Here is a 26,433-nt window from a genome sequence, read left to right on the forward strand (position 1 = left end):
GGGCTACAGGGTGGCTACGACAAATTCTGGGGTGGTCACAGCCCACCCCATAGCCCCCTTCCCAGTGCTATCATCGCTCGCCCCACCCCACCTGCCCTAAGTGCAGTCCTGGCCCAGCCCTCCGCCAAGAAGAGGCCAGCACAGCCCCCAAACCAAGCATGCAGCAGGCAGCCTGCCCTCATCCTGTGCACAAATCTAGGGGGAACATGCCCCCTTTGCCTCCCCTTGGGGTGTGTGCAGCAGCGGGAACTGCCCTCCCCCCCACACCCTGCAAACAAGCTGCCTGTGGTTCTGTCCCATGCCCTGCCCTGCCCTGCCTGGGCATCATTTGCCTCTACCCCTGCCCCAGCCCCACTCCTCCTTTACTGTGGAGGCCTCAAACTTCCCCCTCACACCCCTTCCCCTCCACAGACTTACCGGCCAGACGCTGCTCTCCAAGATGCCGGGCTGCATATCAGAAATTGGATCGGTATAAGCCCATATGGCTGGTTAATAATCAGCCATTGGTATTGACCAAAAAAAAATCTTTATTAGTGCACCCCTAATAATAACAATAAATGAGAAAGTTAAGTTAACCAAAATTAAGTAAACTTCACAAAGAAAATACTATGATTTGAATAAAAGGTTGCTGAAACTGTTGGTTTTAAAAAAATCTCACCAAACTTCCAATGCTATGTTATTTATGTTAAATTGACTTAAAGGAGTACAGTGTCAGTTAGATCTTAATTTTCAATGTGGACAGGGAGAACTGTTTCTCTGGACAGGTAATCTTAATGCTCAAGCAAATTCATACTGTATTACAGGGCTGTTCAACTTCTAGGTAGCCAGGGGCCACTGGTGCAGCAGGATAATCCATGGCCCCCTGGCCTGCACTGCACTGGCATTCCATCTGGGACAGTGCTGCACTATGCCAGTAAGCCCATCCCCACCCCCTTGCTGTACTGTGTCAATGCACCCCTCTCCTCCCCTCTCCCCACTGCACATAATATTCACGTGGGCATCCCAACCCCAAGCTGCAACTTCATGAGCTTCCACTGCACAGTGTGGTCCTGGGCTTGACTTCAGCTCCTCATGGTGTGCCACACTATACTGCCCCCTGGTGTTGGGCCAAGAAATCAAAATCAGAGGGAGGGAGGGAAAACCCAAAGCAGCTGGAACAATGACTGCATGAGAGCCCAAGGACTGCAACTTACTCACTTTCAGGCTGCTTGTAGCCCATGGGCCACCAGTTGGACAGCCCTGCTGTGTGAAAATCCTTGAATACTTGAAGGTTGTCATAAAGACAGGACATTTCCTGGAAGTGATGGTATTTCTTGCACCTTTTTTGCATAAGAATCTGCAGTGAACAATCCATTTTTCTGTGTGCATGCAGCCATGCATGCAAGAGAAAATATGAAGCTTAATCTGGTTTGTGAAGTCATAGATCCATAGATTGTTAGGGGCTCGAAGGGACCTTGCAGATCATTGGGTCCAGCCCTCTGTCCCCCCCCAGGCAGGAAGACAACTGGGGTTAGATGACCCCAGAGAGGTGACTGTCTAGTCTCCTTGTGAAAACCTCCATGGTAGGTGACTGCACCACCTCTGGAGGGCATTTATTCTACAGTCTGGACACTAACTGTGAACAAGCTTTTCCTGGTATTAAGCCTGAAGCGGCCTTCCAGGAGTTTATATCCATTGGTCCTGGTCTTCCCTGGGGGTGCCTTAGTGAACAGTTGTTCACCAAGCTCCTGATGCACTCTTCTGATATAGCAGTAAGCCGCTATCAAGTCCCCTCTCAACCTTCTCTTCTTTAGGCTAAAGAGGCCCAGGTCCCTCAGCCTATCCTTGTATGGCTTGCCTTGCAAGTCCCTGATTATACAGGTGGCTCTTTTCTAGACCCTCTCAAGTTTTTCCATGTCCTTATTAAAGTGCAGTGCCCAGAACTGGATGCAGTACTCCAACTGTGCTCTCACTAGTGTTGAGTACAGCAGGAGTACGACTTCCTTAGTTTTACACGAGATGCATCAGTTGATGTATGCCAGTGTGTTGTTTGTCCTGCTGACCACTGCCTCACACTGACAGCATTCATACAATGATCAATCATTACCTCAAGGTCCCTTTCAGCTGTGGTGCAAGTCAAGCTGTCACCACCGAGCCTATATGTACGCTGGTGGTTGTTTGCCCTCAGATGGAGCACCTTACGCTTGGAAGTGTTAAACTTCATCTGGTTCCAGTCTGTCCAATTCTCAAGCCTGTCCAGGTCCACCTGTATCTGCAACCTATCATCTGGCATGACCACACTGCCCCATAACTTGGTGTTGTCCACAAACTTGGCCAGCAAACTTTTCACTCCCCCATCCAAATCATTTATAAAAGATGGGGAAAAGCACTGGTCAAAGCATGGACCCCTGAGGGACACCACTGGCCACTCTGCGCCAGGACAACCCAGATCCGTTCATGAAAACTCCCCGAGTCTTACCATGTAGCCAGTTTCCCACCCACTAAACTGTTGAGCAGTTGGGCCCACAATCTTCCATTTTTCCCACAAGGATATTGTGAGATACTAGATCAAAAGCCTTCTGGAAATCTAGGTATATAATGTCTACCACATTATACACCTAGATGTACCAAGTCATAACATAAGCATTAGGTTTGAATTTTCAGTAACTAAAGTGTTCAATCAGCTCTAGCTACATTACAGTAATAGAATTAGAGATTTCACATCTACTAGAGTCTATGACTTTAATATGCTGTCATAGTTACAGTAAGATTCAGAGGTCTCAAGAAAACAATAGAAGAAGAATAGGAAAATATCTCATATTTGGTCCTTCTTTTGATATATGAAGACTTATAAAAAAAAAAAATCTTAAAAACATCTTTTCTAAAGTGATACCCAACTATGAATGCTCATATGCATGTGGAGTATTTGGTCCTTTCAGAGAAACATAAAAGAGAAACATCAGACATGATTGGCATTCAAATAGCTTGAGTTAATATACAAAAATGCAGAATACATTGAAAAATGGAGACTATGTGGGAGTGATGCAACATGGCATTATAGTTGACATGCTAAACCATGCCATTTGAGATGCACCATTATTTTTCACCTTTGGGTTTACATATTTTATTGCTCTTATAAATCAATGACAACTCATGCATAAATCATAAAATGCTGCAAAGAAATGCCACAGAGAATACCAGTAGGTAGCAGAAGCATGAATTTATGTAAGAAAATAAACAAAAGCAAAGGTTTTTTTTAAAGTAAATCTGGTGCAATATAAATTTCTGTGTGTGTCTGCAATGTAACAAATATGGTATTAATATAAAATGAGATGAGTGATGTGAGATTACTGAACCAATTAGCAGATTATTATCTCAATGGAAGGTATTTAATAGAAATCCCTTATTACTTCAACCTTGTGCAGTCTCCTTTCCTTATCTATAGCAAATTTCTCATATTTAAGAACTAAAATAACAACTTTAAACAAAATATACAGAACTTTGGGAAAAATCCTACCAATTGTTTGGAATTAACTTGGCTATCAATACAGTTACTCTAAAGGAAAGAAAAAGACAGACAGACCCTCACATATTTATTTTTTTCATAGTGAAATGCTTATATTCTTGCATTTACTTAATTCCTGGATTGTGAAAGAATACTATCATATCATACTATGCTATTATACTATTTATACTATTATAACATTTATGTAGGGCAGGTTACTGTATTTATAAATTAAGAAAAAATAAATTAGACATTCTTCCAGGGTGTCGTAGGTATGCTTTGTTTTTCTATTCCATAGTCCCCTTGCTTAGGGATTTTTATTATGTACAAATCCTTTCCAAGCTGTACCTACTTCTGATACCTATGGTCTTTGTGCCATTAACATCCATTTGATCACTTTACAAGGTCAAAATATGACTAGCTGCATTACTACTAAGGTGTACCATACTCTTCCCCTTTGGTCTCCTGCACTAGAGAATATTCCAAGTTCAGGACTGGATTTGGCATTCTAAAGAAACCCTATGAATGGTAACCGCAAAATATACCACAAAAGAGTTATTCTTGATCTCCAATTTAGCAATTAGTTGTTTTGAGGTATATGAATTCATTTATACATTGTACTTTTACAAGGCAAAAACTTTTATATAGTAATTCTGCACTAAATGCCCCAATGGAAACTATATAGTAGAACCCAAACAACAACTGTGCCCCATAATGAACGCACACCCAAAATCTAATCAAAGACAAAAATACCCAGTTACCTGTGGGGGCACATTTGTCACAAGACAACCACTCTCTCTCCAATCTCTCAGTTCTAATCCTCAAAGGTAATGTACAAAACACCTTTTGTAGATGAGCCTATAAACTTCACTTCACTTCACAAATCTACTGGATACAAAAAATAATGGACTAAATGTAGACAGTGGATTTATGTCTCATTATAACCTGCCTGCCGTCCAATAATCCCAGGTAACCTTTCTATATTTTGCCAGCTACATTTTAGCTCTGGTCAACGTTCCCCAGTTTTGTGCCCCCGCCACCCCACCCCCAATCTTCCCTTCCAAGTATTTGCATTTTCACAGACTTGCCTTTGGATTGGCTTCAGATTCTATTTCACCCAGGAGAGTACGTAAACACCAGCAGACTCTCCATACACCTAAAGAAGGATGTTTGTGCCTGAACACATGTAAAGAACTATTTTTCCAACTATTTAGTTGGTCTAATAAAAGATACCACATTTACCCAAATATACTTGTCTGCCTCTGTAAGGTAAAAACATTCCAAATACCAATGATTCCCTCAAAGAAAAAAGGTTAAGTGTTACCTGTTAAACTTTCTTCATTTTGTGAGTATTTTCATTTTATGTGGCACTACCTGTGACTGTCTAATTCAATGCTGTGAGCCCCATTCATCCAGGGGGGGTTTAAGCCTACTTCCCATCATAGCTGGTCTGCTGAGACGCCAAGAGAGGGAGAGGTATGGAGCCACAAGGAAGAGAGCAAGTTAGAAGGTATGTGGCTCAATAAGACTGATACTGCTCTGGAAGGAAGGGGATCCTGAACTGTAGCCCAGACCCTTGTTTCAAATAGGGTAGGAAACCTATTGCTCTTCATCTACTTAGCCCAATAAATATAAAAATGATTCAAGAGATGAGCTAGAGAAAGGACTGGATATTGCCTAAGTGGTAGTCTGGCAGTACCTAACTGTACCATGCTGGAAAGTCAGAGGGATATAGGTTCAAACTCTTGAGTGAGGGAGGCCTCAGTCTTCCACTACCTCAGCAAATGTCCTAGCCACTAGACCAAGGGTTGGCAGTCAACAGCCAGCAGACCAGATCAGGCCCATGGAGAGGTTCGATCTGGCCAAGGGATCAGTGGCATGCAGCTGTACTGTGTCTCCCAATTCTTCTGCAGAGCCCACTCCACTGTGGAGTTTGCTGCCACACTGCTTCTGTGCTTACCCTCACTGCAGAGAGGATGGAGACCAAGGACAAAGCTAAGTGCAGGCAGGTGGCTGCTCTGTGTGGCCCACAGAGAGGGCTAGGCTGCAAAGTGCAGCCCTTATTTGCAAACGGTTACCAGCCCCTGCATTAGGCTATTAAGCAAAAACATGGAAGGACCTCCCCTTTTCCTCCTGCTGCATCTAATACCCTATGGCCATGGGTTTTTGTCAGATACAGTTTTGTGACTTATGCTCACCCAGCCTATACACACAGAGTCATACACCTGCACAGCTTGAGTGCAGCATACTGTACACACTCAGTAGCCAGGCAGAAGCTTATACAGCTGCACTACACATTGGGTAGGATTGCACACTGTATGCATGTTCCACAAATAGGAGTTATGCAGCTGGGTAACTGCCATTTGGGCATGGAAAGAGAAATAGGATTCTGCCTGTAGTCACTATGGCTGCATCTACACGTGTTTTTCTGCAGAGTAAACTAATTAGCTGCAGAGTAAAGTGTCACCGTCTATATGTGTATTAGGCCACAGTAAACTAATTTACACCAGAGACAGTACTATCTTATGCAGGAGTAATTTACTGCAATTAAACATACATGTAGATGCTGACCACAGATATCAAGTGCACTCAGTCAGCCCAACCAGCCATGGCGAAGAGTCCTGCCTACCACCTAGCCACAAGGCTCTGCACTTTTGGCACCCTCATGCCCCAACCAGCCCCTCTGCCATCCTCCACCACCAGCTGGGGTTGACCCCCATGTACCCTGCCAGCCTAGACCGTCTCCACCCCAGCTCAAATTGTTGCTGTCTTGAGCACCTGGGTAGATGATGTGCCAGGGAGTAGTTTACTCCAGCTCAAACCACTCTGGAATTTATTGCTTTGCATTAAATTGCACATAGAAATGCAACCCATGTTACCAGACTTGCAACTGGAATGAATGATGGTCTTCATACAAACTAAGAAGTTTCACAATTAATGTTTTATACTTTTTAAGGTAAAAAGTAAAAGCAGATGAACACAATAGAATAAGACAGCTAGATGTAAACTAGTGTGTCTCCAATGACTTCAGTGAAGTTCTATTCATTCACTTACACTGAGGACCTAGTCATATGGTACACTTTGGGAGAATTTTTAACTAACATTGACTACCACTAGCTACCATTAACTATACATGGTAGTTAGTGAATATCTTCCTCCAAAGAATCAAGCCTAAAGGACTGAATTACCTAACTCATGGAAAACCAAAAGGGTTTGAGCACTTAGGTCCCATTTTTACACTTGGAAAACTCATCTTTTGAATTTATAACATGTTTCTCTTTCACACCAGCACACAATGTTTAGCTCCAAAAAATCCAATGCATTTTTATGTGCACTATCAGTACAGACCCTGTAAAACTCTGAAAGCTTTTGTCCTTATATGATCTTAGACCTTTGACACTATCTGATCTTTACAGTTTCCTCCCTTGCTTCACTGGCCTCTAGAGGATTGTGCCTTTGTGTGGTGAACACAGAGGGAGAGAATTTCTTCCCCCTTCACATCTCAGCTTCTTTTAGTAGAAAAGAGTATGCTTTTCACCACTACAGTAGTAATATATACCACATAAACCAACTAGCTAGTCAGTCACTCCTGACCATCTATACTTGTACATTAAAAGGTAGAGATGCTTTAGACTTACCCTTGTGGGCAGGCACATCCTGAAACGCAAGGAAGATGTGCTGAGATGGTGAGGTTTAGTAGCTGATTCTCACAGGTTCTCTCCCTGCTAAGTTCAATATTAACCTGTGGATCACTACAGTTAACATAAATCTGACCAGCTGGGCAATTATGCACTGGAAAACAAAATAAAACAATTATTCATCATTCCTGAAATTTTATATTTGTTACAAGAAACTAAAATTTTATGTGACAGAATATTGTATATGTTACATTTTAAAAGGTTGTTTTGAGAGACAGAATTGTCTTTAGTTTGTTTCTTGGGAGATCCACTGGTTATGTTTCACAATAAACTTGGGTAACATTATCATTCTGAAAACATACTGCAGTTATAAAACGTTGATAATATAATTGCTTACAGGTAGCCAGTATTGTTATGAGAGTTGATACTGCTTTACTCTCATCCTACTTTTAATTAAACCACAGGTTAAACTATCAGTAAGACTGCAGTCTTATAGGGATTCCTGTCCCCACACAAAGTTTTACCATTAGCAATGAGACTGCATAAAGAGAAGAGGGTCTCTCTACATGATTTCCTTTCTATAAATTAACATGTGAGGTTATTTTTCATTTGACTCTTTACTTACCAATGTTGTTATCCTCACAACTCATAATTCCATCTCTGCAATGGCTGCAAGAAAAATATGTGAAGCTGTATTTAAAGTCAGGGGAGTCTGAAATGCTACTATTGGATGACTGTTTAAACATATTAATGCAGAAAACCATGCAAATTGAACACAACCAATAAGGGAAAAACAATTGCTGTTTTTCTCAGTGCAGAGTATCAATACAGTTGCAGCTTACCTTGCTCCTTATATATGAAGAGTAGAATTGGTCCTTGTGCAAATGCTAAATTAAAGATTAGGGCTCTTGAACCAACACAAAATATACAAAATATGTTAATACATGGCTAGATCCAATATTTCTCCTCCTGATATCACTAGGAGTTTTACCGCTGGCTATAAGGGGCCCTAGAGTAGGCTCTGTATGCAAAACAAAATTTCTAGTATCTTACAATAATTTTAAAAAAATACGCGCACACAGAGCTGTAACAAAGTATTTACCACAAATTTCAATTCTAAGTTTCCTCTTAGTGAATGAAGTAACCTGTAACTTTTGAAAAAATGTTTTAGTTGGTATTCCACTCTATTAAATCACAATTTAGGTGACCAAGGAGCAGGCTAGGTCACCCTAAGAAAACACAGATGATGCTAAAGGGAGCTCAAGAGGTCTGCCAATGCCACATGGTAAAGATACAAGCTGAGCAAAAAATATGACTACATTTCACCTCCTCAGGCTTGCCACTAAGTGTAACTAAACCAGAGCTCAGTGAAGAACCACAAACACAAAGAAAAATTAGAGAGGAAACTAATAACCACAAGCATTCTTTTAGTGTCACAGGTTCTGAAGCTCTCACTTTTTCTGAATCTCAAGCAAAGTTTGATACTGGTATCATAATTATACTGATACTGAACTTTGCAACATGTTCCCATCCCCCTTAATCTTCCCTGTAACCCCAATAAGAAATGTAGTTTTTGAAAAACAGAATTAAGAAAAAAAATCTTTCCTTGAAAATACTGGTAAGTACAGTATTTTTCCCAGGGAAAACCCAGGCAGCTGTAGCAAAATGTTTTAGCTGCTCTGTTAACCCCCTAGCTACAGGTGCTGCTGTCTGAACCAAACTGCCCAAACCCCTCTTCTCTTCTCAAGCTGAGCTGAGTGGGCAGCCAGCAACTCAATAGAAGCTTCTGCAGCACAACCTCTGCTGAGGGAAGTGGAAAAATATACAGACTGCACCTGTGCTTAAATTTTAGCATCAGAAGAACTAAAGAAACACAACCAATTATAGAATTACTAAGAAAAAAAAAATCACACACATTAGCATCTACCAAAACTGAGGATGTGTAAATGTCTAACTACAGCAATATAGAATGGTAGCTGAAAGTTTTCTCCTATGCTATCACGTTCATATGGTATAGCTGAAGCAAGGCATGACTGGTGCAAAGAAAACAAATTAGCTATTTTAAACCAAAACGTCATTGCAACAAATAGCATGCAAAGAAGTCCTCCTGTACTGCGTCACTGCCTGTGTCTAATTCCAGCCAAAACAATCTAGTACTTTATAGAATGGTAGTGAATTTGATATCAACTCAATTTCAGAGAAAAGAATAATAGTATTGGCATCAGTTCAGGCACTGTGCTTTACTAATAGAGAATATGAGCCAATGAACTTCAGTACTATTCACTCACTCCTCTGCTACAACTCTGATCTGCCCAATACACCTTCTGCTAGCCAGCCAGAGCAAATACAATGTCAAATACCTCTGTCTGTGCTGCTGATGATAGTATTATTATAACTGAAGCAATATATATTTACAGAGCTATCCAAATACATTATAATGCACATTCTGGCTAATTTGGACAGGAACATATAGAGAATAATAGAAGAAGATGTTATTGTGAACATGGGACAGGATCACAATGTAAGTGAGCTTTTAAAGGTCAAAATAAATAAAATGGAGGCAGCAGTTAGCAAAAAGAGTGTAGAGTAAAATACTGCTTGAAGCATGAACAGAAACTTAAATCATGAAAAGTTTAATAAGTCTTCTTCTTTAATGTTGTGAGTGCGAAGATATAAAAGGAAAAACAAAAGGTAAGAGTGAACAGTGCTGAATATGAGGGAAAGATATATGACTTGGGGCAGGTGAAAGATATTCAGTGCTTATTAGTTAGAATTTATGATTAACTATCTTCAGCATACAATATCCCACTATATGCTCCTTTCTACCTCATCTAGGCATGGATAAATCCAATGGGAGTCCAGGAGAGCAGAACTGAACAATAGGGTAACTAGGGCAGGACAAGCAGGGCCCCAGCCGCAAGGACTGACTTAAGGGGGGCACTGGTATACCCCTCACCTAGGAGCCTTTACCACAGCAGATGCAGCTGGGCCATAGGAGCCTGGCAGGCACAGCTGGGCAGGCACAGACCCACACCCAATGATGTATGTGAGGGGGAGAAGAGGGTGGAATGATACAGTCCTGCCCTGGGGTCAGGGGAGGGGCAAACAGGTCATCAGGAACAGGCCTCTGGGAAACCAGAGAAAACATCTACGGGCTGTTACACTGTTAGTTTGCAATACTTTCTACTCAAGGTTGTAGAGGGTAATCAGAACAGGCAGAATTTCTAGAAACTAAGATTTCACAGAGGTGCCACAAAGATACAAAAAAAAAAAAGGACTTTGTAAAATTAGACTATGCTAGTCCAACAAAGATAAAACAGGATAATGTGAATGACTTGAGAGAGCACAGAAAAATTACATTTGATCAGAAAACAAGCTAACCAGATGTGTGTCTTACCATTTGCCTAAAGATGTGATAATATTTTCTCCAGGTGGATAGTCAATTCCTTGAAAATAACAAGGACATTCATTCCTATAAGGGAGGAGGACAGATAAATGTGATTGTATGGTATTATGTATGAAACCAAACTTCACATTAATCTTTAATGGCTGCTATTCAAAACACTGAGCTTCATATTCTACATACAATATTAGACTGGATACCTAACGGGATATTGTTATATTCATATTGTAATCTGAAAGAAATCTAGAGTAGCAACTTCACGTCGTATCAGTGGATTGAAAATAATCCAACATCATCAATTTAATATGTTATTCTTAAATAGTCTATTTTAAAAATATATCATATGTTTAAAGTACTACAATTTAAAAAGTAAAACCACGCTGAGCTTGTCATAAAAAGTATGACAGAACCTTCCATTAAAAGACAATATTTTCCATTCCATAAGTAATCTATACAACCAGCTGAAAAGAAAGCATAGCTGGAGCAGTGGGAAGGACTACTCTGCACCGCATATCCTCTGTACCATAGGCACATGGAAAATTAGCAATTAGTTAATACTGTATTAAGTGAAATTAATTATCCCCTTTGTGTTTCCATCAGAAGACAGCCTGCGAGAGAGATGTTTAGGAGGCTTCTGAATTGTGATTTTTCAGTAATGAGAAAACTAGTACATGGCAGGTAAGACTCCATGCATCCAGCCAGAGATCCATGAAAAATTATGGCTGCGCTTTGACTTCTGTTAGTTTTTCTTAACCCCTTTCCATCAGAGGTGTTCTATATCTTTTTTGTGACTCCATAGGGAAGGGACAATGTTGTCCCTTGGACGACACATGAAATTATTTTATTCTACTCCCAGAGTGAAATTCTGGTTTCACTGGAATAAACAGAGTTTTACCATTGATTGTTTATGCTGAAGAGTGCATGTGGCAAGATTACTCTCATTGCATCAGTGTAAATCCAGAGTATCTGATCTGATGTCAGAAGAGTTATTGCAGATATATACCTTTCCCTCTGTCTCTACAAAAGTGTCATCAGAAATCATTTTAAGGAGAAATAATAAAAAGAAAGACAAAGGTACACTCAAGCAGAGTGGCCCATACATCTAGCATGGTCATAGACCAATGATTTCTGTAAGTCAACAATTTCTGTAGCCAATGTCTGGTCAATGTGGTTAACGTCACTCCTCCATTTTTGATGTAGCAGCCAGAATGACAGCTTAGTAGATAAAGGCAGACTTCATCAGGGCTTGAACTCATGTCTCTAAAGCTGTAGCAAAACATCTCAATACTTTAAGGCTGTACCCCAGAACAAAAGAGAAATATCATACATACAACAATCAGTAGCAAGAGCAAAGCCCCTAACACAACCAAGAGACTTCTTTTGCCCCTCTGATATGCTAGAACAGCTGGCATGTAGATATTTATATTTGATGATATTCATTCTATAGATCTAGAACCATAAAAGGACTACTTTTCAGAGGACTGAATGCTCTGAAGGGTGAATTTTATTGAAAAATAAATTCTCTGCAAATACTGCATTCTCTCCCTGCAGAACAAGTGAAATATTAAGGCCTCTCAGGATGGCACATGAAATTAATTGATAAAAATGATCATGCAATTCTATGAAAACAATAATAAAACATGCATTTGAAATTGCATCATTTTTCTTCATTCTACCATGTCTAAGAATGGACCTGTTATATCTTCATACCTTTTGTTTAGGCTAAGATTAAGAATGAAAAGAACACAAATTTTCCCAGTTAACACAATTCTGTATGATACTAAAAGCCTGCCAGATTTACAAGTACATATTGTTCGACAGCCCATATACCAAAACATACAAATATACCTAGATAAAATGATACTTAGATATAATGTCAGCTCTACAAAGTATAGTTACCTCTGTATACATTTTTCAGTCTTGGTGTTCAAATACATTCCAGGGGGGCAAGCACAACTTTCAACACAATCACCACTGCATGTCTCTGGCATAGACAAAGCTTGGCAAGTTTGTCCGCAGGTAGACATGCAAGTACTGTACTCCTTTGTGTCTTCACATGAAAGAGCTACCCAAATGAAACAGAATTCTCAAATTACATTGCAAGAGACTCACAAACTCCACTTTCTAAAATCTTTCTAAGGTAACAAATTTCTGATGAAACATCATTCTTTGAATCCAAATAACATTAAACCCCATTAAAATTGGCACTATGATACCACACTATATAAATTACTCAAGTGTAAATCCAGAGCAACTCCAGTGAATTCAATGCAGTTAATCCAGATTTATACGAGTGTAACTAAAGAGAATTGGCCTTTTGTCTATAACTCACAAAATGCTTGGCTCCAAAGTGACAGCTTTGAAGAGGGTCCAGTGTCTTAAAGAAAACACAATAAAGCAATAGAATAAAATGTTGTGCTTTGCAGCTGTTAAGTGACACAATCCAAATTTTTTTATATCCCTCCCTCAAGGACACATACTGAGAGTGTGCAGTCTAGTGCAGCTCCTCAACCAAATCTTGTACAGATTAATGAAAAAGGACCTCAGATTTTGAAGAGGTGTTGGAGACATTAATATATTTTAAATCCCTAAAATGGGATTAGCTGATATTTTACAATAAAACTATATTAACACATTAATTCATACATTTGTTTTAAAAATATACAAAATTCTTACAGCTAATATTTCTGCAAGGGGAGTTTAGGTTAGATATTAGGTTAGATATTAGGTTAGGTTAGATATTAGAAAGAATTCTGGAACAGGGTACCCAGAGAGGTGGTAGAAGCTCTATTCTTGGAGGTTTTTAAGATCTGGCTAGACAAAGCTTTGGCTGGGATGATCTAGTTGGGAATGGTCCTACTTTGAGCAGGGGGTTCAATGAGATGACCTCCTGAGGTCCCTTCCAACACTAATTTTCTATGATTCTAAGATTCAAAGATGCAGACATTTAAAATAAGCTAGCTGTTGAGCAGAAAAGGAGACTGCATGGGAAAAGAGGAATTCATGAATTCTGTGAAAACATCCTCCACCTCTGATAGTGGAGTATACTGAACCTCCAGCTCAAGCTAAATGCAAGGAGGTCAGACTGGGTTGATACATGTTTCATACAGTTATAAATACTGTATAAGGCCCCTATCAACATCTCCCAGTACCACTAAAAGCTCAAGCTTAAAATTAGTAGTGATGATCCCTTAGATCTACTTGTACTGTGAAGCATTAACAAAGGAAATAATATAGTATCAAGTATCTTTGGCTATATGAAAAAGATATCCCACCTCACCATATTTATACATTCTGGGCAATTAGCATGGTTGAATAAACTCTGGCACAGTTCATGCTGGAGTTTACCGCTCCTGGGCGCAGCAGTTACACATGTGCCAAGGACTGTAGCACATTCAGGCAAGGTGGTGCAGCCCCATCTGGCATTGCATGTATAGATGTTGACACTTTATATCAAAGCTTATAAATCAACTCTGCAGTAAAGTGCATGTGTACATGCCCCCCCTCCCCCCTTTTATATATAAATCCTAGCAATACTTCAGAAGACATCCTCATTTTGTGTACTTCACAGTCAGGATAAGGTCAGCAAGAAGGGCAGCTAACAGACCGTAGGGATATGTTCAATTTCAACCTAAGCAAAGAGCCTGTTGTGCGAATCCCTTAAAAATGAACCCTATATAATCCACAAAGCAATGGTCTTAATACAGAAAACAGGCTTCTATGCATCTGGCCTGTAAACTGAACAAACACAGTTGGAATAAAGTCAAAGCAGTCTAAGATATTAAGACATAAAAATAAGTCCCCTCACCTTTTTCAAGAACCTCAGTTTTAATTTTCAGACTTGAAAAACTGTATATTATGATGTCTTAGTGGGAGAAAAGGGAAAAAGCTACAAGAAATAACCCTCTGAAAAATAATGGCTTGGATTCTGATTTAACAAGAAAGGGAAATGCATCCTAGCATTCTATATATTGGATGAGCAGCTTAACTTAAATTTGTTTTCTGCCATTCCTAAAGCGAAAGATGAACCTTAATAAATTAGGTCTGAAATGAAAGACAACTTACCACACTCTGGGACATGAGCTCTAAAATCTATTATCACTCCATATCTTCGGCACTGATGAGCATAATGGGCCAAAGCAGAGCATAAACAAATCTGTCCACATTTACAGGTGTCCTTTCTACACTGTTCAAAATAGGAAACAGGACTCAGATAGGAGTAGCATGGAGCAAACGGTTCTTTTGTAAGGATGCTACAAGCTTCTGCTGCATAAGAGGCTGTTAAAGTAACATAAAAATAAACATACATTAGTTACAAAGACTCTTGAAACTTGGAGGAATATTAAGATTTAAGATGTTTTCCTTAGATGAGGAAGTATTACTGTGCATTGGAATGATAATAGCAAGAGATCTATGAGCATGCTGTATTTTACAAAAGATTTATACGTGCAACCTCCATTGTGATCAATAGGAACTATGTTGCTGTATGACATAGCTGTTAGTGGCTTTGAACCTGTACTAGGAGGGTGCATCTACACGTTCATTAAGGCACCTTTGCTACAGCACATTAAGATTAGTACCTCTAATATGAGGTACTAGATAAATGTGCAGTAGCTGTGCTAATGCACAGTAGAAAAGGCAAACTTTTTTTGTAACAATGAACAGTAGACCAATTCTACTGTGCATTAGCATTGTTTTTGCTGTGACACGTTAATGCACAATAGAACAGCCCACTGTGCCTCAAGGTGTTTTGCGTAGATGTGCCCAGAATGACTTAAAAACAGAACTGTTAATATTTTGAAATGTCTACAGTTGTGCTTGGTACCTAGGTAGTACCTTATGTCATTAAACTGGCCCATTAAGATAAACTAAGCAACAGCTATGAGGTATAACCCATGCATTAAGCCCTTTCATGAGCTTGTCAAAATAGTAAGAGTTGTTCCACTTAAGTAATTCCCAGTACCTTGTTCCAGACAGCAAGAACTTGAAGGAACCATATGCCACTCAGAATTCATTCATTACTCAGAATTTCAGGGTGCTTTCAAGCTACCAATGTGGAGGTAGTGCCATCAGTAATGAAGACAAAAAAGCACTGCCAAATGGTTCAGTAAAAAATTGAATATTCCAAAAATCAGGTAGACCTATCTTAATACCTTCATCTATACCGCATCAGGAAGAGCTTACAATCCAAGATGAGCACTAAAAAGACTCACTAGAGGGGTTCAATTGAATATACAAAAAATGTACATATATATTTCTATAGCCTGGCTTCAATAAAAGTGCAGTAACAAAATTTGGTCTGCATGGCATGATTAATTGGCATCAAATTCATTCAGCTGAACCCAAGTTACAATCATGATCGAACCCCAGTAATTATCCATTATAATGCAAGGACAAGCAAATACTTAATTATTTATATTTTCTAAAGTTTATCTGCCTACATTTTCACAAGTTTTACTCTAAACCAGAAGCGACATCTCAGCAGGCCCAGCAAGCTGAATGAGTGACACACAGCTGAACCACGGGCCAGATCAGGCCCACAGACCAGCTCTGTGCTCTGGATCCAGCATACAAGGCTGGTCTGGTGTGAGCATACCACCTGCACACCAGAACTGGCCCTATGTGCCACTTGCACACTGGAACTGATCCCACCCCCCATGTGAAGCACATGCTGAATCTGGCCCTGCTCGCCACGTGCATGACAAAGATCCAGCCCTGAATGCCATGTGCAATGCGTGCCAAATCCAGCCTGCACTGCATGTGGCATGTCAATTGAGTCTAAGACCCAGGGTCAGTATAGCAGACCAGATGATAGGGCTCCAGGGCCTGGATCCAGCCCATGGACTGTATCTTTGACACCCCTGCTGTAAACCAGTGGCATACTGAATTTCTGCTGGCTTATTGTCTTCAATCTATTTTTGCATGCTTTTTGCATTAAAAAAACTGTAGGAATAAAAAGAGGACATGTCATGTACTTAGTTTTGGGTCACATTTTAAATCACTCTCATCTAGTGGGGATTTTTTTTTAATGTCAAAACATAAAACTTAGTTTTACAAATGTTATATTTAACCTATCCATTATTTTCACACAATTTATTTCATTTCGTTCCATTATCTAGGACAAGAGTGCTCAACTGCTGGGCTGTGGGTTAAATGTGGCCTGTGAAGCTTTGGTGTCTGGCCTGTGATACTCCCCACAGGTCAAGAAATTTGGCAGTAGGGGAGCAGTGGCAATTAATCCTGCAACTCCACCCTGCTGCCAAATTCCCAAACTCCATGAGATGGATCATAGCAGGGCCACACCCCCTCCCTCTGTTCAACCATACTGGGGCTAGACCATATCACTGTTTTCCTGTAAGGTCAGGTCAGGCCAGGGCAATGCCTCCTCTCCCCCACACAGCTGGGTTGGGATTAGGCCCTGTCCGCTCCCAACATGCAGCCAGGCTGGGCTAGGGCTCAGCTATGTCCCCTTCCTTCTGAAGAGCCAGGCTAGGCCCCTTCAAATTTGCGCAGTTGGATCAGGGCCAAGTAAGGCCCCCTCCAACTCCCCTTCCCTCACATGGCCAGGTTGGGGCCGAGCGCACCCCATCTCTCTCCACGAAGTCAAATGGGCCTTACTGCATCTACCCAGGGTGCCAAATTGGGACCACCAGCTCAATCCAGCCCCTGGACAGACTGGGCACTGCTCATCCGGGTCCACTAGGCAAAAAGGTTGAGCACCACTGGTCTAGGAGAACAGAATTTAACTTGAACTACAGTAATATTAAAGATTTTGTGGTTGGATAAGCAGCAATTGATCCTTACTGCCCACCTGCCTGTAGATGAATATCACAAGGATCCATCTGTGAATTGTCATGCTCAAGGGCACAAGCTGATGAAGTTTTCCAGGAGTTTCCAAACAGCTGTGGAGTGCTTTCCGGTACTCCTGCTGGAGATCTTTTATAAAACAAAAGGTCATTTACTGAAAACATTGTAAATTCAAGCATGATCTCATAACAGTACCACATCCTGCAAATGAAGCTGGTTCAGTCATCCTATACCACTGCAGAACATTCCCCAGGATAGAGGTTAGAAGCCTGTGGCTTTTGACCTCATCACCTCCCTCCAAACAGCAGAAAGATGCCTGGGAAAGAAGACAGAAGGGCCCAAAAGCCATTAGGTTTCTGACAGCAGATGAAAGAGCAAATAGGACCTAAAACCATTTTCACTGGAAAGAAGGATGGACCAGAACTGCCCTGAGAGTGCATACTCTTTCTGATGATTCCTCTGGCCCATCCTCTTGTGAAAGTGACATCTTTTCCATTCCTCTCCCTCCCCATGTTTCTCCTACATAGTGTTTTTGGTTTGGTCCTGGGTAATTTCCTCTCAAGCTTCTCTGGTCCCCAGAAAAAAAAAGAAATGAGTTGAGAAGCAAGGGTCTCAGAGGCGTAGTAACAGGAGCAGCTAAATATTCCTGGGTCCAGGGAAAACAGCAACAGTACCTGCAATTTGAGACATCTCAGCCAGCAGTAACTGGGTTCCATTCATTTTAGATATGGGGAGAGGCTAAGAGATAACATGAGGGGCATGTGTATATGTGGAGGGAACTGCATTCTGGGAAAAAAGAGGCTTTACATATGAGAAGACTATATTATTTTTGTTATTAAGAAGCATGCAGCACTGTTTGTGGAAAGACTGCAATATCTGGGGTATAGCAGACAACACCATACATATTGAGGGAAACTGCATTATATGGTTTTAAATGCAGATTGGGAAAGGACAACACACACATACCTAAATGAATAGTAACTATGATTTGTTGCACAGCATACCATAATTGACAAGTTATAACAGTTTTTAAGAAAGCTTTCTTGATAAAGCAAACCAGGCTGATTTGCTTCATAGGGTATGTTTAAATTGTATAATGCAACACACTAGAGATGCCTGGGCTAGTCCTCGCTCTGTGTTAGTGCCGAGTTCCAGCTGGGTAATTTACCCTGCTGAAAAGAAGAAATATTCATTTGTTCCTGTTATTACATCTTTAGCTAAATATGCCTGCAGAAAAGTTCGCATTAATGTATCTCCTCTCCTCCTGATACCCGAGCAATCTCATTTAGAGTGAGATCCCTCCTACCTTTAATAAGAAAACATCCCCCTTCATTTAAGAATTAATTCTTCTGGTTTTCTTCACTTCTAACAGATCTAATGTCCCTCCATGTTCTAAATTAACTCTACCACCTCTTTACTAATTTCCTGTGTTCTCCTCCACTTTATCTTCTCCCAGCCCTAACTGGGATGCTTCTTTCTCAAGAACCTACTTTCCTGTGCTAGGTCCACAAGACAGCACACAAACTTCTGAAAGAAGCTGACTGGACTCCCTAAATTCCAGTAAGATTCTCATGCAGCTCTTACTGCCTTACATTGTAGTTACAGTGAAGTGAAGCAAAAGCCACAGCCAATTTCATTTTGAAGTTTTTTGCTAGGCTTTAGACTCAGCACAATAGAGACTCTGTTGGAGAAAGGAGATTAGAACTTGTAGTGGTGAACATGAGCTGGAGAGAGATAAAAGGAGGGTTTGTAGGAAAGTAGAAACTTGCCTATGTGAGATGCTCCTGCTTGCAGACACATTTCAGACACAAATTTGCATATATATTGGTACCCCAGAGCTATGTATATTCTAGTGAATTGATATACAATTATTATCACATACAGGTTTTCAAAGCTAATGTTGGTAAGAGTATCTTAGAGATTCCTCATTCTAGCAAACCAAAACTATTAGCTCCATTACTCTGAAGAAAGAAAAGGTACAAAAATGAAACACTTGCAGTAGCCACCCATTCGTCTTCAGTATGTATTTCTGACCAACTCTAAGCATATTTTTAAAAACGTAGCGATTCATACAGAAAATCATCCTGCATGTTCCCGTTGAAAGTTCCACATAGGCCCACAGTATCATCCTTCCATTGGCCATCAGCTTGAAGATAGAGCCTCAGCCCTTCTCTGTCATACAGTATCTGTAATCCAATGTGCGTCTTTATTTGCAGAAATACAGATGAAAGCTTTCTTATTTCAAACGAATCTGGTGGAGGGGAGGTAAAAATATATATGTTGAATGGAAAATGAAAAAGGTTAAGAATCCACTGGTTTGTTTCTAGCTCTCATTTCACTGTTTCGTTACATTTTACATGACTGTTTTGTTAATTGCAATTTTCCACATTCTGAGCTCCCATTGTGATTCATCATGAAAAGTTAGGATGCAGTTTATAATATTAAGAAGCAACTAAAACTAGAAGTAATCTCTCAAATGGTGTGTAAATCCTGAGGCATCAGCATAATAACTGCTAGGTGGAATCCAATAATTTTAAAAAACATAAATGTTTCAGAATTTTGACTGTGGGCAGATCATAGCCCAAGATAGTATAGACAGTATTAGCTATTTCCCTGGAGCCTAACCTGCCTTCAGTAAAGTCAACAGTGAACTTTCCAGGACATAGATGTGGTTTAAAATACAATATACTTGCTTTTCGCAACACAAAAGTAATTGAATTAAAACAAGAAAATTAGACACCCAAACTAAATAAAAAACTTCCGTTGTTGGATAGCAGAACTAAGATATTATGCATATAGAGAAAGGAGAATTCCAGTTTACATTGACCTGAATTCTGTGCAAACAGGAAGGGAAGAGAAGCTGGAATCAAGATCCCCATAAAAAAGGACTTTGTTCTTAGGAAGAAACCTAACAGATCAATAATATAGGCCTGTCAGAGACATAGTAAACTTGGTCTTTGTGTACATAAAGTATTAAGTCCATAATGAAGAGTCCCTATGATCAAAGCAGAAAGTGCCACTGCAGGCACATACTGAGACATATCCTGAGAAAGCAAAAGGATAAGAGAAATCAAGGCAAATGTTATAGCTCAGATATATGATTTAAAAAATTAATTTTGGTGCTTCTTAGACATTTATTTATGTACTTATTTTCCTTACCATCCGTGTAAGGCAGGCTAATTTTGTACTGATCGTATACCAAAACATCTCCAGAATTAGTCAGAGTCACTTGCCTCTTGGGGTCCTGATTAATAATAAGATTGATAGTTTGGATACATGATCCATCTTGGTTCTACAAATAAGAGTATGAGAAATAACTATAAGTATTTCATTGGTTTAAATGTTAAATGAATGCAATAAGAAATAGAGTGAGAAAGGAAGAACTGTAAGTAACTTTCAATTGCATCTTGCCTTTTTAGTAAAATGTGTAGTTTCAAAGATAAGGTCCAAATAAAGTTTGTTTTGAGGTATTTGTAAATATCATATTAACCAAATATAGCTCAAAAGTAGATGACAGAAAACAAGAAATGCAGCAAAACCCTGTTATAAAGTCTGATACACAATTCTTTGCAATCAGTGGATTTTTAACTTCAATGGCCATTCAGCCAGGCTCATTCATTTCCAAAAATCTCTTTCATGTCAGTGCGCATCGATAATATTCTATTCTTCACATTGCAACTTGCAGAGACCATTTGAGTCTGTCATTCTATTTATTAGAAATGGATTTTAGCCATATCTCTGTTTTTAAAATGTAGTCCGATACAAAGTATTTTAAAAAGAAATAAAGTGAGAAAAGAAAGAGATGTAAACGTAGGCACCTTAGTTTACATGATCTAAAATAATATTTCAGCTGATTCTTTCCAGACAAGAGTGCTGAAACCCACTTCTGTACTGAGTCTTCTTCATTTGCTGTATCTTACAAGCAGTCCCTCTTATTTAACTAAGGTTCATCTCAGCACCATTCCACAAATTAACTGGCAACAGGACATTGATGAATTATGTCTACTGTGATGTAAAATATCTATATGCTCCTGATACTTCAGATTATGCCATCACATCCAATCAGGTTGTAACTGGTTGTTGCCAACTGAGATGGCAACAAAAACAATTTAGCTGAAACTCCATATAAGAAAATCTGTGGGGATTACCCAATTTTTCCATCAGTATAAACTTTGTCTAGTCCCAACATAAATAAATAATAAGGCAATCCCAACCAACACACACACTTTTTTTTTTTTTTTGCAATTTATTTTTTTTGCAAAAATCTTGTTGGTCTAATAAAAGATATCATCTCTACTACGAGTCCTGGTTGCCTTTTCCTCTAGACCAATATGGCTACAACCTGGATACCTGACACATGGAAGATATCGACTTTTAGCCTATTTTTAAAGTAAAATCTTCATATTTTCCAAAGCAGGAAGCAACTGTGACCACTTGAAACCCTGCTCCTGCCTCTGCTTCAAGGTAATTTGCATCATCACAGATCCTCACAGAAGGTGAGAGGCTCCATACCAGCTATGAACGGACTGCCCAGAGGAGTTTTCCATCTATTGATTCCTCTGTGAAATCCAATGAAATATGAACTTTCATTTCTACCCAGGACAACTTTTACAATCTGTTCTCCAATGCCTGATGAAGGGGGTTTGTGCCCAAAAGCTTGGAATTAAAGAATTTTTTTTTGCAAAAATCTTGTTGGTCTAAAAAAAGATATCACCTCTACTACAAGTCCTTTTCCTCTAAACCAGTACAGCTACAACCTGGATACCTGACACACACTTCTATGCATATAGGTAGGAACACCCAGAGCAGAATCCTATTTCATTTTGTGTGTCTACATGGCATTTACCAAGCCATGAGTGCTTTTTCCAGCATTTACGCACAGTTTGAGATCCTATTCTATGTTCAGTGTGAATATGCCAACATACCTACAGCTGCTGAGCATGCACCATAAGCTGTGTTCTTGATGGGTAGGTACATGACTCTATATGCATAAACTTGATTATAAGTCCTGAATTTGTAGCTGAGTTAAAATGTGGAAAGACAATCACATTTAGGGTGTTCACCCAGGAAGCAAGACACCCAGTTTCTAGACCCCACTCTCTACACACATCTCTACCCACCAGGCCACTAGCACCTTCTCTAGGGCCTCTTCAACCTGAACCACTGCACCTTGCACTTCATGGTCACTGAAAAAAATGGCCTCCTGCTTCCTGAATAAGGACTCTATCTGCCAGGCTATTGAGCCAACGCACGGGACAACTCTGTCTGACACCTGCTAGTCATGCGTTTTTGACTGGCTAAAACTTCAGGACGTGTGCACAACCTGGCCAAAGCATAGCCTACTGAGCATGCTGTGTATGGTGTGAATGTGTCCACACTGCAAGCAGAGTAAGATCGCAAACTGTTTTTTAGTGTCATTTGAGCACATGAAGTGAAAAGGATTCTGCTCCCACTTGTCAATGTTATCAAAAGTAGTTGAAAGTTCTAAATTGTCTTCCCATTCTGACTGATCATTAAAAATCTACAATAGGAACAAGCTTATGAGAATTATGTCAATCTAGTTTGGGAGAAAGAACATATCATGTGGCCTGCATAGTAAAAGTTCACCACATCTCAAAATTCACCTACTAAATACTTGAGTTGCAACTGCATTGAAATATTACACAAAATACTAGTAAATCTGACATCATAAGTTATTGATGAAAAGATGTGTACAGGACGAGACAACATTTGCCAAGGAAGTTATTTAACTAGACATTATTCTCTCAATTCAGGTTTTTTTTCCTTGCTATTTCAGGAAATCCAGGAAAACTTGATATAATGTTATAGTAGGCTAACTCTTTTAAGAACTTCATTCAAAGTTTTTGTTTGATTTTGCCACATAGTTATCAGATTTTCAAAAGCTGTTTAGGAGTTTTCTCTCAGAAAAGTTTTCCTGAATCTTTATCTTTGCTTTGGACTTCAGAATGTATGTATTCTATATGCATGAAGATTTGTGCTTATGCAATTTGTATCTGTGGCTAGTTTCCAATAGCCTTTCCAATGGGGAATATTCCCAAGATCCAAGTTAGACATGCAAAAAATCTGCCTGACCCACATTTATAAAGTGCAAGAAAGAAATGCATGCAAAGAAACAGAAACCAGACAGTGTAAGACAAACCCTAAAGCAAACACTGAAACCAGCTGGCACCTGAAACAAGTTTTGAGCTACTCAATATTCCGATGTGTTTTATATTACAGTAAAATGAACTACAACTAGACACCTCACCAAACAGGTGGACAGTCGCTTGGGTTCGAATCTATCGAACATTGAATTTATCTAATGTATCACAGTTACAGACACACCTGTGCTAAATAACCTAGCAACTATCCACCAATGATTAACACTAGTCAATAAATATCTGCCTCTTCTTTTGAAAGTATAAGAATGAATGTGTTTGGCCTTCCATTAGAAAAAAAGAAACAGCAACTGGGAGAATGACTAGAAAATGACTAATAGTGTCAAATAGACATCAGGCTTTTTCTCAGAAGAATTAAATGAATGAATTAGCACTTTATGAACAGACAAAGAACTACAAATGTACTCTATGGGTCAATTCTGGATTGGCAGGATGATGGAACAAATGACCTGCTATGAATTCTTTATCTTACCCTTGTTTTCACAGTATATTTTAATGACATTTTAATGGACATGAGGCCCCCTTCTACATGTACAGGCAAAGGCGCGATGGGATCTAACGCACAATTCGCACAATTGATCCTCCAGCCCCAAGGATCACTGCCATGATCCATAGTACTCAGGGGTTTGAAGCTGAGCATAGTGCACCCCTGTAGCTGGGAGCCCCATCAACTGACAGGGCTCTCAGCCAAAGGGGAGACCCTGCTCCATCTGCCAGTTAAAGCTCGATAGCAACCAACTATAAAGCTAGCACACATTTTTGACATCTAACTTTATAGTTGGTCGGAGCTTTTTCTTGTGTGATAGCTACTTTGCACATGTAGCTGCACTCCGGGTAATTACACTATTAACCAGTTAGCTGCATAACACCTATAATGTGTAGAGGGGGCCTAAATAATACATTTTGTGACATTTTGATGTATGAGAGTCACAGGATGTGGACAGACAAATTCTACTGTTCTACTGTTTTAAAGGAAATGGACATTAACCATGGTTTAATAAAATCGACTGTAACTATTCCACCTGTCCACTCGTACCCTACAGTAAATGGATAAGCTGCCCAACTTAACTTCCCTGAATGAAACAGGGCTAAATTATGGTTTAGTTTTAGTTTCTGTGGGGCAGGATTAGACAGAGAAAATAGTTACAACAGATCAGCTGACACACACAAGCAGTAAGTCTCTCCCTTTAAAATGGTATAATTGTTCATCTACCCACTCCCACAGTATGTTTCCTGTTGCAGGATGGGAGTACTTTGGGACACTCATTGCTGATACAGATCACTTATCCTAATTCTGGTATACTGGATGGGATTTTTGGTGTGTGCAGAACAGAGTTTGCCCATTCCCTTTCTACACAGGAACTGGTAGTATCAAGGTATTATTAGGGCTGTGCGAGGCTTCGGACCATGCTTCAGATCTGGAGAAGCTTCAGACGCTTTGGCGTCCACAGTAGCATGTCCAGATTGAAGTGCTGGCTTCTTTAGGCTTTCTGAAGCAGTTTGGAGCTTCCGAACCACTTCAAAAAAGCTTCGGAGCCGCTTCGGAGATCTGGCCATAGGGTATAATGGGGAATCAATGAAATATCTATACCTTTGTTGTTTTTCATCTGCTTTGGATGAAACTTGCAGGGATTGTAGCCTCTGCTGAGAGCATGAAGCCTGCCAAGTTGCAAGAAGATCGGTGCAGGGGTTCAGGGGGTATGCACCCCAAATTCTTGAAAGCAAAACTCATGTCACATGTATGTGTTACACTACAGGGGGGTGAAAACTGCAGGCATTCTAGCCCCTGCTGAGGCCACAAAGCTTGCCAAGTTTCAAGAAGATCGGTGCAGGGGTTTGGGGGGAACTGAACCTCAAGCTGCTAACAAGTAAAACTTGCGACATGGGTGCTTGTACAACTGACTATGTCTGTGTTGGGGCAGTTGATTGTATGTATTGATTATTTCCTCTCCTTAGTCTGTGGTTTTGTAGGTGTTAATCCTTGCTAATTAACTTGTTTAGCAAAGTTCTCCTTCACTCTTTGATATGGATTCTCCTTCACTCCTCTGCTCCCACTTTATATGCTCCTTAAAAAACCCCAACACACAACACATATCCTACAGCTGACCATAGAGAAAGAGTTTGGAACTGTGTGCAAATAGACTACAGTAATTTAGGTGTTAATTTCTAGCAAATCATGAATAAACCAAAATTCAGTGCAGACATAAATTTGATAAGTATGAAGGAAAGATTTGGGTACAAACCATAAACCGCAGAAGTGGTTGCACTCAAGACATATCTTTGGCCAGGTAAATAATATGTAGAGCATGTAAGCTCAACAGAACTACAAAATATAAGTACATATTCTATCTAGGACTACAAACAATGAAAAAGATCCTCTTTTAGGTAACAGCATAAAAAAAAAAAAATCTTACTCTGGATTAAAAAACAAGATTATTGAAAACAATTGTGACAAGGAAGCAAGTTATACTAAACAAACAGACCTCTACAGAACAAGGTCCAAGTAATTTCTAATGGTCTATTAGAGGGGTAGACGACCCTTGGCACGCATGCCAGAGCACGGCACATGAAGGCATTTTGCTTGGCACTCAGGCCTTGGGAAAGGGGGCCAGGGCTGTGCTGATACAATAAGGATTGGGCCCCTTGAGCTCCCTCACTGTCTGACCCTAGCGCACCAATATCTTAAAAGCCAAGGTGGCAGGTGTTTTTGGTATTCTGCCCAAAACCGTTGCCAACCCCTGGTCTATAGCCTTATCTGTATCAACAACAGCTGAAATGAACTGAGAGAAATAAGTTCCAGATCCAGAACTATAGAAAATGATCTGAAACTTGTAACATAGACAGTAGAAGCTTGACCAGTAACACTGTCTACTCTACTTCTGTTTCAATATGGATTTAAACACTCAATGATGCTCAGCAGGA

The 26,433-nt window shown here is 40.0% G+C and overlaps 1 protein-coding gene across 1 annotated transcript in view; it reads right to left on the reverse strand.

Moving 5' to 3' along the window:
* OTOG (otogelin) overlaps positions 1–26,433 on the reverse strand; it is a 170,557-nt gene that overhangs the window by 111,291 nt on the left and 32,833 nt on the right. The window contains exons 14-21 of the mRNA XM_006024882.1: positions 20,492–20,624; positions 19,406–19,583; positions 17,337–17,461; positions 14,591–14,803; positions 12,425–12,590; positions 10,520–10,594; positions 7,748–7,791; positions 7,123–7,276 (exon numbers count right to left, since the gene is read on the reverse strand). Coding sequence (XP_006024944.1) covers positions 7,123–7,276; positions 7,748–7,791; positions 10,520–10,594; positions 12,425–12,590; positions 14,591–14,803; positions 17,337–17,461; positions 19,406–19,583; positions 20,492–20,624 — 1,088 coding nt within the window. The remainder of the gene's footprint in view (positions 1–7,122; positions 7,277–7,747; positions 7,792–10,519; positions 10,595–12,424; positions 12,591–14,590; positions 14,804–17,336; positions 17,462–19,405; positions 19,584–20,491; positions 20,625–26,433) is intronic.

This window comes from Alligator sinensis, unplaced genomic scaffold (genome assembly GCF_000455745.1).
Source record: "Alligator sinensis unplaced genomic scaffold, ASM45574v1 scaffold447_1, whole genome shotgun sequence".
Classification (NCBI taxonomy): Eukaryota; Metazoa; Chordata; order Crocodylia; family Alligatoridae; genus Alligator; species Alligator sinensis.